The sequence below is a fragment of the Chaetodon trifascialis genome, chromosome 23, assembly GCF_039877785.1.
Source record: "Chaetodon trifascialis isolate fChaTrf1 chromosome 23, fChaTrf1.hap1, whole genome shotgun sequence".
In the NCBI taxonomy this organism is placed as follows: domain Eukaryota; kingdom Metazoa; phylum Chordata; class Actinopteri; order Chaetodontiformes; family Chaetodontidae; genus Chaetodon; species Chaetodon trifascialis.
The window spans coordinates 9,047,851-9,061,123 of NC_092078.1; the positions used below are offsets into that span (position 1 = coordinate 9,047,851).

The 13,273-nt window shown below is 42.4% G+C and overlaps 1 protein-coding gene across 1 annotated transcript; it reads right to left on the reverse strand.

The window, feature by feature from the left end:
• Positions 1-944: 944 nt before the first annotated feature.
• On the reverse strand, positions 945-4,407 carry LOC139351798 (butyrophilin-like protein 3). Its single transcript, XM_070993803.1, has 9 exons — positions 4,277-4,407; positions 3,907-3,972; positions 2,968-3,333; positions 2,566-2,859; positions 2,379-2,477; positions 2,249-2,284; positions 1,740-1,763; positions 1,609-1,653; positions 945-1,519 (listed from the first exon to the last, which is right to left on the reverse strand). The coding sequence occupies exons 1-9, from the start codon at positions 4,311-4,313 to the stop codon at positions 945-947; spliced, it is 1,542 nt and encodes a 513-aa protein (XP_070849904.1). The 5' UTR covers positions 4,314-4,407.
• Between the last annotated feature and the right edge of the window lie 8,866 nt (positions 4,408-13,273).

Sequence of the window (13,273 nt, forward strand, 5' to 3'; positions counted from 1 at the left end):
AAGTGATAATATTAGCTGCTTCAGAGGCAGAAGTTAATGTTAAGATACACACATTCTAATTAGTCTATACATGGAATTAGTATATATGAGTATATGTGTACAAATGTAAAGCACCATAGAAATGAAAAATGGTTTCACGTACAAAACAATCTAAATTAAGCGTACAGAAAACTGAAACACTTTGCTATAGAAAAGGAAATGCTGATCAGGAGTGACATGCAGTTTGCCAAAGATAAGAGGACCGCATGATCAATTAGGAGTGGTCATGTAGAGAAGCACACATTTCAAACGGGCACACAAAGGTCCTCAATACAATCACAGTGAACGTATGTGTCTTAACAACGTAACTTTCATTTCTTGGATTCATCCTGCAAACGGCAAAGTTTTTATACAGGTTGAATATTAAGACGGATCCAGACTCTCTGTTTCCCCGTTTACAGTCTTGATGCTAAGCTAAGCTAACCTGACACATGTACCGCACAGATGTGTGAGTGGTATCAGTCTCCTCATCTGACTCTCAGTGAGAACACATACGTACCCTAAATATCATTCACTTCACAATGACACAAAGTGCAAAGTCAAAATTGACAACAAACTGACATTTTACAACTTCAACAATCAAACAATCATGATGAGTTTCACATAATCGGTATGTAATGAACATTTAGCCTTCAGTAAAATGTCTCAATGATCTCAATGAAGGTTATTTTGTCTCTCCTGTGTAGAGCTGGTTTGGAAGTTGAGCTAGTGTGACTATCAACATTTCAGTTACTTAATTACTTCTTTACAAATGTTGGGTGGTCCACTCCATCAGTTTTTGTATCCTCTTTGTCCCCTCAACACAGGATACATGTACAGAAAAATAAAAATAAAAAGCACATCTCAAATGTTTTCATCATGCTCTGTTCCAGCAGTTGTTACTGATGATGTTAAGACTCAGTCCCTCATGCTGTTGAATCTGCAGAGTTCACCCTGTCACTGCTCTCCTGTAATATCTCCATAGGTGCTGCGTCACCTTTACCAGGATTGAAAAAGGGAAACACTTCGCCTGTGAACGTAGCTGTTAAACTGCCAATGAGACTGTTTTCTTCCACATTATAAAAGGAAAGCTCTCCACTGTCGTAATTCACATACACACCAACTGTCCACGGTCTGGAATAGACAGGCAGTAAAACTCTTGGTTCTGTGCTCAACTGAAACTGACCTGCTGTATCAGGAGAAGAGGACAAGAACCAGAAACCATTAGAAGCAGTCGGAGTAAAATCTCGCTCCTGAGGAATGACAGTTGCACTTGTAACTCCGACCCACCAGGACCGTTTGAGGCCTGCTTTGTTTTTTCCCATATAAACCTCCCAGTAGTGCTGTCCAGAGGAGAAGCCAGGTGTTCCTTTGACAGCTGTGAGACAGGTAACCTTCTGTCCATCAGGAAAAGGACCATCGCCGTCTCTCAATATATCTCTCAATATATGACCCTTGATTTTAAGATATCGATTTCCCTTCTGGTCAAGTGTAACATTTACTGTTGAAAATCAAAAGCAACATTTCAGAAAAAGTCAGTTCAGCGACATACAGAGCTAAATAATCCTTTACAATGAAATAAATGATTACCATAATGCTTCTTAGCTGTTGATAGATCTGTTGGCTCAATCACTCCTGCAGAGAACAAGTGAAAAATAGATTTTACACCAACAGAATTAGCTGACTTTTACTTTAATAACAGTGACAGTGTGGCTTCTTACCTTTTGATAAAAGTTTACGCGTCTCTGGGGGAAAAAACAAAAATAGTTAAGTTGATGCCTGCACACACCACATTTTACACACCTGTCATGAGATGCTCTTTCAGCCTGTGAAAACAGCTGTATAATCTCTTCTGAGGCTCTCGACGAGGGAGCTTAACAAAGATTGAAAAACCTTGATGATGTATTCAGAGCAGTGAGGGTCTAAAGACAGGAGGTGCTTTAGAGCACGGCTGAATACTCAAAGCTAACACACAATGCCAGCAGCGCCAGTTTAAAGCACATATTAAACTATCCTGAACTCTCACGGAAATGTGATGAATCATGTGTTAAACGTGACTCTGCAGAGCCTCTTACCCTCAGCCTGGTCACTTTCTGCTTTGTTTTTCTTCACTGAAACATAGAAGAACATTTTCAGGATTTCATTTTCAGTCAAGACACTTTGATTCATCCATTTGATTTATATTTATATATGAATTATGTGTTAAACGTGACTCTGCAGAGCCTCTTACCCTCAGCGTGGTCACTTTCTGCTTTGCCTTTCTTCACTGAAACATAGAAGAACATTTTCAGGATTTCATTTTCAGTCAAGATACTTTGATTCATCCATTTTATATATATAAAAAGCATGTATCTAAAATCATTTACCTCTCTTTTTGAAGAACAGATATCCAAGAGCAGCTAATGTGGCGATGAGGAGGAGGGCGAAGGCCAACCATCCAGCCCATGAGGATCCAGAATCTAAAGACAAGAAATCTTGGATTTTTGTGTTGTTCTAAACGAAAAAGAACAAAGAAACTTTTGCACATAAGCAAACAATCCTCTTTACCCTGTTTACTTGGTTGAGGAGGGCTATTGAGGCGCAGTCTCGCCTCCTTTGCCTCTTCACCAGAGAGACCTACTGAGCAGGAGACCTCAGTGGAGTTGGAGACAAGAAGCCAGCTGTGGACTGACCAAAGACCAGAAGAGTCTTGGCTGAACTTCAAGCTGCTGGCAGTGAGAGCCTGCTTTTGATTGGACCAGAGCACAGTAGGCTCTGGATACCAGCCCCCAGACTCACAGCTCACATTCACCATGTTATTTTCTTTCCACACAGCTGACAGAAGCGGGGGGCTTCCCGTTTCTAGGCAGAGGGTTGAAGGAGGAAGATAAAAAACACTGTTGTGAAAGTGGTGATTTTTTAAAACCATCCTTTAATTTCGTGTGTTTTCTCCACTTTCATGACACTCACCTGTCACAGCGAGGGTGACATCTCCCTTGTCATGACCCTGATCACTGCTCACGTAACAAGTGTAAAGTCCTGCATCCTCAAGTGTGACATTTGCCAGCTGCAGGCTCACATCACCTGCCGCCAGCCCGCCAGACGCTGCATCCTTTAAGCCAAACGAGAGTCGGCCTGCGTACGAAGGTTCCTGAGATCCATACTCAAACTTCTTGTCCCGGTAAAGCGCAATCGGGGAATCACGACCGACACGGTACCATTGCACCTCCAGACTCTCTGCACTTTGTGGTGGGCTGAGCCAGCACGGTAATGTGACTGTGTGGCCGCGGCGCACAGAGACAGACGACTTGACCAAAACCAAAAAGTTATCTGAAACTGAGACAGGAGACAGAGTTGTTGTCAGTTAAGTTTGACATTTTTAGATGATTCTTGACAACAATTAACATAAGTACCATTTAGAACTGATGTACTAAGTGAAAGTGCCTCAGTTATATACCAGTGGTCTCCAGCCCGGGGATCCCACCTGCCACTAGGGGCCGACAAAGCTTCACAGGAGCAAACTTTTTAAGCCATATATACAGTAAAACTACATTTCTGCATTTTATTCATTTCTGAGAACTAAATTAAATTATTATTTAATGTCACTTAGTCAGGTCGTCAGGTTGCTCAATGATAGAAAAGGGGGTCTTTCATGGAGAAAGGCTGGGAGCCACTGGTGAACACTACAGCTTATTTAAAACTGAAACTGAATCACAGTGTGTCTGCAAGTTCATGATTTATGTGATCTAGTGGAAGAAAGCTTTAGTTTCAGAACAAAAAAGAAAGAGCAAAATGTAAATAAACAGTGACCTGATGCACAGAAAGATAAGAATTGAGAGTAATACATGGTAAAACAGAAGGATGATGCAAATCACATTCATTAACTGGGAGAGGAAAGCAGGGACTTACCAGGTGGAGCGCCGCACAATGACGCACCAAGAGCAGCCATGAGGCATGTACGCACCACCAGGGACCCTGTGACATGAGAAAAATATTAAATAATATGAATACATGTGATTGGGATCATGTTAAACTTCAGGAAAGACACAGAATTGGTCCCCAGCCAACAAACAGAGGACGTATTCCCGGCCACACTGTCCTTTCATTGTCTTTTCCGGGCGTTCATTCATACAACAGTCATAATAAAGAATAATATTGTCATTGGTAAGACTCATTTTTAATAAGCAAATAAACACAGCTCTTCTAAAAACAGAATAAAAGCGTAAAAGAGTCATATTAACACGACTGATCCATGGCGCAAATTCAAAGGTCGGCCTACCCATTGTACTGAAGTCCAATGCGAAAGAGTCCTTCATGCAGCTCGATGGACGCTCCTCACAGGCATAAATTAGGACGTAATTCACGTTTAGGTGCGTCGATTGGAAGTCAGCTTCTGCTTTTAAGTGTTATTTTCTTGTAGACATGGGAAAAAGATTTACTTTCAGTTTCACCTCAGTGTGCGCACTTCAAATGTGGACAGTTGGAACAGAGGAGGGGAGAGAGCGAGAGGGCGGCCACTCTGTTATCAGTTACCTTTATTTACCTGTGCTCACCCGGATGTGGAATCTAGAAGAAAGCTTAAAATGCACGTGCACTCTTGCACTTGCTCATTTCATTGACTCGAGCTTTGAGCATGAAGTTCAATATTCTTGTCAAGAGTTGTTCCAGGCCCGGAGTGGCTAATCGGGAGGACCGGGACAATTCCCGGTGGGCCGGTCTGATGATTGGGCCGCGAGGGCTGGTGTTCAGTCATGGCACTGGGTCGATCATGTATTCTGCTACCGCTGTCCCTGGTTCGCCTTCGCCTCCATTGGCAGCGCTTTTATTCTGTTCTTTTTCTTTCTTTCTTTCTTTCTTTCTTTCTTTCTTTCTTTCTTTCTTTCTTTCTTTCTTTCTTTCTTTCTTTTGACAGACGCACCCTGACGTAACACGTCCGTGCACTCGGTCAGTGGTGTTTGAAAGATGGAAAATAGGAAGAGCAAGGGAGCAGACGCAGCCAAATGTGCTAAAATTGGCAACTTTTTCAGTAAAACCAGCTCGCGGTTGGAAACGTCAAATGAGGATGATGAAACGGGCACGACAAGATGTTGAACTTTGGCTGCAAACCACCGTTCAAGTTAATTAATTATCATGTCAATGAATTGTGTAGCGTTGTGGCATATAACATGACGTTATTTAAATTATAGTATGATGCGACGCCACATAACTGGGAAACTTTGTCTTGTAGCCCCTCAGAGTCAGAAGCAAGATCCAGCACCAAGCACCAGCCATGAGCCCACAGGTCCAGAGTGGGCAGGTAGGATTGCTCATTGAGTGAATATTATTATAATTAATAGAATGAAGAGTATAGTGTAGAGCTGCTCTATATGAAAAGTGCCCTGAGATGCTCGATGATTCAGCACTACATTAATGAAACTGACCTGAATTGATCAGAGGGCTTTGTAAAAAGGGCAGATTTGTGCTGAGAATTATGAGCATTTTTAAAATGTGATTTAGAGTCTGAAGCAGAGCCAGGAGCCAGCAGTGATGAGGGGATTGCTCCTGTCAGTATGGAAGGAACAGGTGAGCTGTTGTAACAGAGTGTGAACAAGCAAGAATTAGTTCCAATAAACCACTTTCTATGGCCAAACGATCACTTATTTGAACAGAATATAGATTCAGATATTGTTGAAAAGCATGTGTTGTAAAGAATGTTGAGGTTGTGCACTCATGTTGATATAAATCTACATTGTGAAGCAACCCTTACTTGCACTGAATTGGAAATATTTTAGAAAAATACACTGAATTACAAGGCTTTACATAACAGTGCGCTATTGTGGACTTTAAATGTAAGGTTGTAATTACATGATTTTAATATTAATAGGTCGTGATCTAAAGTGGGCCGGTCTGAGGCCCGAAACTCCAGGGCTGAAAATGAGTCCCACTCCGGCCCTGAGTTGTTCTACTCACTCTGTGAGAGCAACTCTTGTCTCAGGAGGAATATTTCCAAGGACCCTGATGATGTTATCTGGGTGCAGCACGGTGAATTGCCTGCAGCAGTTACAGGATTATGGATAATGGATTTATGTTATCTGGATCTAAAGAAAGATGCTATCCTGATGCATTTTGTGCTTCTGGAGCTTTTTTAAAATCCGCCTCTCAAGTTTTTACAGAGGTGCTAGATACCTGCATGGCTCCCTTCAATAAAACATAAAAGAAATTTATGAAGGGAATTTATGAGGGACAAGCAGCCAGCAAGTGCTCGTCATATATGGGAACTCCTTCAAGACTGTTGGAAAAGCGTTTGTTAAGAATTCTTCAAGTCAGAAATGCTTTGTATTCATGCTTTTATTTTGAAGTGGGCGTCTTATTTTGAAGACAGTTTATGCAGTTTCTCTTCCTGCCTCAAGTTCGTCGTTTGACATGTTTACAGTGGTATGGCAGTCACTGCCGATGTCAGTTTATTTATTCAGATTAAAGTGTATGACATTTTGCTGTGTTTTCTTAAACTGGATTGTAAAGTGAGTTTTACATTGTGGATGCAGAGTGACACAAAGAAAATAGAAATGACAAATAAATACAGGATTCCACATTGATTGAGTTTATTTAAAAAGCTGACTTTTTTATTGATTTTTTTTCCACATCAACAAACATTGTCAACACGTGGACGAAAAATACAAACACCTTTCTGCACAACAAAGTACCAAAAGTGAACTGACATTCAAATACAACCTGTTAACTCAGGTTGAAAGTAGAGCTGCCTCAGTCCAGATGTCAAGTACAAAAAATGCACTTGCAACGTAATCATTGCTAGTGGTGGAATTGAGTTCATTTTCCCTTTTTTTGAAGTCAGTTTCTAAATAATTAATACTGCTGTATTTCAGTCATTTCACACCAAAGGAATTCAGTGAACGATACAAAGAGGAGAGAGGATTAACATGGCAGGTAGAAATACGTCATCATAGCACAAAGTTTGTTAGCCAGACAGAAAACTGAAGGTGCACGCTACTTAAGCTTATACAAATATTTGATTACAAACAAAGTTAGAGAAGTGTCTTACAAATTAATCCATAAATACTATCCTGCCAAACACTATTTGCTGAGATTTGGGAGGGATGTATGTGTGAACTGTTCTTTGTGTGGATCTGAGCCTGAAACTATGTTGCACCTGGTCTGGAACTGTCATTATACTGCCACCTTCTGGAAAGAAGTAGTGCATTACATCACACTGAAGACTGACTCAGACTTCCTTTTGGAATGGAACAATATACTTTTTGGGGTTCATGATGTTAAAAGTAAAAAACAAAATGAACTGTATGTCATAAACTTAATAATAATATTGGGTAAATATCACATACACAAAGCCAAATTTAGTCCCTCAACCCCCAACAGAACAGTACATGGAAAGTATTTGTGACTCTAACAATAAGAAAGCTATGAAAACATACCACTTGTGCTCTTTATTTTCTGTATTTATCTAATAGCCTACCCCCCTAATTGAGCTTGAACAGCCAATTATGTGGAGAGATTGCTGCCCCATACAAAATAAAACAAATATAGAATAGAAATATGTCAGCTAAGACGCGACATTGATGATCCGTTAATGTCAGGAAGCACCCAACAAGCCATAGCTTCGATGAGCCATAGACGAACGGAGTTCGATTCACCTGATCTAATAAGCAATTGATGAAGCACTGAAAAAACACTTTAAAAACCTTCTCATGGTCATTTTTTTAAGCCGAATTACTCAACAGAGCCTACTGATTACTTTCCCAGATCGAAAACACGCGGACTGACGCAGATTTTGGAGAAAAAGCGAGATAACTTTAAATTTGTGGATTTTTGACTGGGGTTTGGCGAGCCCCGCAGCGTCCCGTCAGAGTCCTCACTTCGGGACGAAAGCGACTGCCACACTGTCAAAAACAGTTATATTTCTCCGTAGATTTTATAAATAGATCATAAACTATCACTGAGTTTTAGGCGTGTTATTCAAATGTGTACTTTTTCCATAATGAGTCTTACCTGGCCACACTTTCATGCAAACGATGTCCTCGTGCGCCTGAGGTGAACGGCAGAGTCCCGTGATCTTGCTGCGCAGGTGGAGGTCTGCTATCCTGCACGTTCACATACAACCAGATTGACTGTCCGTGTACATGTATGAAAGAAGATTCACCGACCGGTATCGAGGAACACTTTGAAGTCAAATTTCAGGTTTCTGCGTGAGCTCAGTGCTCTATGTCCAGCCTGACCCTGTTCTGGACGTCTGGAGACAGTCAAAATGAGTAGCAAAAAGACGTTTTAGTTGGACATGATCTGGACGTCTATATGACAACCAGAATTAGTTGATAAATGACATTGCAATTATAAATCCAGCCTGACTCGGTTCTGGACATCTATTAACAACCAAAATGATGATGATGATGATGATGATGATGATGATGATGATGATCAGGGGCGGCTGGCCGATAGAGGGCGCTAGGGCGCCGCCCCCTCTGTCTCACATCATGAAGAATCACACAGCCCTTCCTTTAATAAAACGTTTTTTAAAATTACTTTTACAAGTATATTCTGTTTTAAAAAGGCAAAATGAATAACATAGTCTGAAGTGAGTTACTAAAATGTAAAATCTGCACTTTTTTGTGTGTGTGTTATTTGTTTTCTATTTTTTCAGATGCCTGGTTTTCTTAGCTCTTTCCGTGTATTCTTAGTTAATGTGTGTTATCTTATTTCCCTGATCTGACCATCTGTTATTTGTATAGATGTGCAACTTTTTACCAATAAAAGGAAAAGGGAAAAGGGGGGTGGGGGGGAGTTACTAATAGCCACGGGCGCGCACATCTTTCCCCTTTGACTCCCGTTATAACTTTGACATGCGCAGTTCGTTCCTCTTAAAAACAAGAGATACGAGACAGCGGTCAGCTCTCCCTCTGATCGCTATACACACCACCGGCCATGGGGTGGCAGCAGAGAGCGGATTGTTCACCCGCGAGCCTGTAATTAAAACCGCCAAGCGAGTGACGTTGAACGCAGAGTGTCGGAGTAATTAGCAAACAAGATCATTAGCAAGTCACAGAGAGAGCCGAAAAAGGAGAAAATGAAGAGAGAAAATTCAGTGAGGTCACTGAAAACAACGCCGTCCGAGAGGAGAAACTGAGAGTGAAGGAGCTTGGACCTGACTGGCAGGACGTCTTAATTAGACAGCAGTCCGAAGACAGAGGGAGGAGATATACTCGCTCTTTTTCACGGAGCTGGTCTGAGAAGACGTCTTGGCTAACGTGATGCAGTGAGGCAGCTGCTTTATTTTGCTTCCCTTGCCTGCTTTTCAGAACTGATCAAGCGTGATCAAGCACTTTTGGCTTAAAGCCTAATGGTTTCAGTTATTTTCTTTATACAAAGTGATTTTTTTTGTGGCTTTGATAGTCTCAAATATGAGGATTTGCTGTGTTTTCATTGTTATTTAAGGTTGTTAATATAAATGTTAGCTAACAGAAGCACTTTTGGCTTTAAGCCTGATGGTTTGATTGTTTTTTTAAACAAAATGTCCAGTGTTTGTTGGTTTCAAATGTATGTATTTGCTGTTTTGTGTGTGTGTGTGTGTGTGTGTGTGTGTGTGTGTGTGTGTGTGTGCGCGCGCGCGTGTTTTTTTTGTGTTAGTGTGAGTTCAGTGTTTTATATTTTCATATACATTCATATTGTTACAAAAGTTTTGTTTGTTTGTTGTGAGAGTGAGCTTGTGAGTGGGAAAGAGTGTTATTGTGTGAGTGAGAGAGAGAGATGATGGCACCTGTGTGTATGGCTGGCCGTCTGCTGCTCCTGCAGTGTTTGGTGTTTTTGTTGTTTTTAATCATCGGCACAAAACAAATCGAGTCTCTGTTGGTGTATGATCGCCAGTCCCTTTTGCTTCTCCGGCAGAATGTCAGAGATTTAGGTGCTTTTAATCACGATGGACAGAATACCTTGCCCCCACTCTTGGCAGGGATTCCGCCTCACCTATACCGGACCTCGGCCCTACCTTCTCGGTGGAGGTGTCTCCTGCGCCGCAGCAGGGGCGGCGATCGGGTGGTGAGGCTGAAACTCCGGCTGGCATGCCCTTCGTCCATTTCCCGGATAGGACATGGATTATTCCTTTTGCTGTGCCCCGACGTTTCCTGGATCCCATCGATGCCTCATCTGAGGGATTCCGGCCCCACCGCCTCTGCCCTCTTCGGCTCTCTCAGCGCGAGGTAAACCACCGGCTCCTGAGGACGCTGCCCCGGGCTCCCCGAACCACCGGACCACAGGCCCCAGAACACAGACACAGAGGAGCTCAGCTCCTGGTTTCACTCTTCCTGCCGAACCATACTTGACTATGTGGCTCCATTAAAAACCGTGCAGCCCAAAGCTAAATCTGAGCCCTGGTTTAACGAAAGAACTCGCACGGCGAGACGGGAGTGCCGCAAAGCTGAGCGCAAGTGGAAGACGGACAAGCTGCAGGTTTCCTTCCAAATTCTAAAGGACTGTTGGCGCTGCTACCAGAGCTCTGTTAAAGAGTCCAAAAGACAATACTTGTCAAATATCATCGAGTCTAATCGTCACAACCCGCGTGTGTTATTTAAAACCATTGACACTGTTCTTAATGCCCCACAGCCTGTCATCTTGGAGGCATCTTCTGAAATGTGCAATAGCTTCCTGCACTTTTTCATTGATAAGGTTGCTACTGCTAGGGCTCTCATCTCAGCTCCTACATCTGATCCCTCTGACCCTGTCCCATTTTCTGTAGCTCTTGATAAGTTTGAACCTGTGTCTCTGTCGTTTTTAGAAGATCTGGTTGGCCGTATTAAGCCGTCAGGTTCTCCCTGTGACACTGTCTCTCCTCGTCTTTTTAAAGAGGTTTTCCCTAGTATAGTAGCAGTCTGTCTTCAGGAGTTGTTCCCGTAAGTTTTCAACATGCAGTGGTGCAGCCCCTACTTAAGAAACCTGGCCTTGATCGCAGCGTGTTGGCCAACTTTAGGCCCATCTCCAAGTTGCCTTTTATTTCTAAAATCTTGGAGAAAGTTGTGCATGCTCAGTTAAAGTCTTTCCTGGATAAGCGTGGTGTCCTGGAGGTCTTTCAGTCTGAATTTAAAACTCAGCATAGCACTGAGTCAGCTTTATTAAGAGTTTTTAACGATCTCCTCCTGACTGCTGACTCTGGACCTAACTGCAGCCTTTGACACTGTGGACCACAGCACCCTAGTGGCTCGGTTACGTCACCTAGTGGGCATCTGTGGTACTGCACTGGAGTGGTTCAAATCTTATCTGGCTGACAGGAGTATGAGTGTAAGCCTTGGAAATTCGGAGTCCAGCTCTGCTCCACTACTGTATGGGGTTCCACAGGGGTCGATTTTAGGGCCCCTGCTTTTCTCTCTAGATTTACTGCCCCTGGGCTCCACCCTGAGAAAACATGGCATCTCTTTTCATTGTTATGCTGACGACAGTCAGATATATGAAGAAAAATGCCTTCTCCCCCACACCACTTCTGTCATGTCTTGAAGACATCAAAGCCTGGATGGCCTTGAACTTTCTAAATTTCAATGAGAAAATAACAGAAGTGATGGTGTTTGGCCCCAGTGGCCCCTGTAAACCCCCTCCTGTTCACTTGGGCCCTTTGGCAGGCTATGTAAAGCCAACAGTCTCAAACTTGGGTTTTAAGATGGACAGTGATTTTAAATTGGATCGGCAAATTAGTGCTGTAGTGAAGTCCAGCTTTTTCCACATTAGGCAGCTGGCAAAGGTGAAACCTTTCCTTGCACAACAGCACTTTGAAACAGTAATCCATGACTTTATTACATCTCGGCTGGATTACTGCAATGCACTTTATTTTGGAGTCAGCCAGTCTTCCCTCGCACGCCTCCAGCTGGTGCAAAACGCAGCAGCTCGCCTGTTAACTGGATTGCGTGAGAGGGAGCACATAACTCCCATCCTGGCCTCCCTCCACTGGATGCCTGTGCACTTTAGGGTCCATTTTAAGATTCTTTTATTTGTTTTTAAATCTTTAAATGGTCCTGCCCCGCCTTACCTCTCTGAGCTCCTTCACCTCTACGCTCCTGCTCGGTGCCTCAGGTCAGCTGATCTACTGTACCTGGAGGTACCGAGATCAAAACGGAAGCTCAGAGGGGACAGAGCTTTCTCTGTGGTGGCTCCAAAATTATGGAACGAGCTACCATCAATCATTAGGCAAGCCCCCTCACTGTCCATTTTTAAAACTCGTCTTAAAACCCACTTTTATTCCTTGACTTTCAACCCCACATGAGACTCCGCTCTTGTTTTAGTGTCTTATGGTTTACTTTTACTCATTGTTTTATTGTTTTTAAAAAGAATAAAACAATTATTTTAGTGTTTATTCCTGTTTTATTTTATTTGTCTTATTCCATTTATAATGTTTTGTCTATAAATGTACAGCACTTTGTTTCAACTCTGGTTGTTTTTAAAGTGCTATATAAATAAAGTTGAAGTTGAATTTGAAGTTGAGTGAGTTTCTGTTCAGAAAGTTCAGTGTTTTTCTAGTTTTCTTCGTATCAAACTTTTTTGTAAGCCAGAGAAAATGTGGGCTATGTTGACATACATTCAGGATTTCTGGATGTCCAATAATTGTCTAAAACGTATTGCAATGAGTAAATAACAATGTCCAAGACGCAATAATGTTCATTCTGACGCTTCAATGAGGTCTTCATGATATTAAACAATTTTGTTTGAAAACGTAGTTTAGTGACGCCTGTAACCTTTATGACGTCCTGAAAACGTATTTTAATGATGTCTATATAACATTGAAAGTAAAACGTCTTTTCAACGTCTAGCTCGCACAGAGAGCAGAGATAGGAGAGCATGATTCAGTCAATACGTAAACTACTTAAGCCTGTCTACGTCTCACAGGCGATTATTTGCGCACGAGGAGCTCTGAGCTCACGCAGAAACCTGAAATTTGACTTCAAAGTGTTCCTCGATACCGGTCGGTGAATCTTCTTTCATACATGTACACGGACAGTCAATCTGCTTGTATGTGAACGTGCAGGATAGCAGACCTCCACCTGCCCAGCAAGATCACGGGCCGTTCACCTCAGGCGCACGAGGACATCGTTTGCATGAAAGTGTGGCCAGGTAAGACTCATTCTGGAAAAAGTACACATTTGAATAACACGCCTAAAACTCAGTGATAGTTTATGATCTATTTATAAAATCTACGGAGAAATATAACTGTTTATGACAGTGTGGCAGTCGCTTTCGTCCCGAAGTGAGGACTCTGACGGGACGCTGCGGGGCTCGCCAAACCCCAGTCAAA

Bases quoted from the DNA above. Each gene is read 5' to 3' on its own strand.
- LOC139351798 (XM_070993803.1), bottom strand. From the start codon at position 4,313: ATGAAGGACTCTTTCGCATTGGACTTCAGTACAATGG. The intron at 3,334-3,906 runs GTAAGTCCCTGC...CTCCTGTCTCAG, and splicing joins ATTGTGCGGCGCTCCACCTG to TTTCAGATAACTTTTTGGTT. The intron at 2,285-2,378 runs GATTTTAGATAC...TCTATGTTTCAG, and splicing joins CTTCAAAAAGAGAGGTAAAT to TGAAGAAAGGCAAAGCAGAA.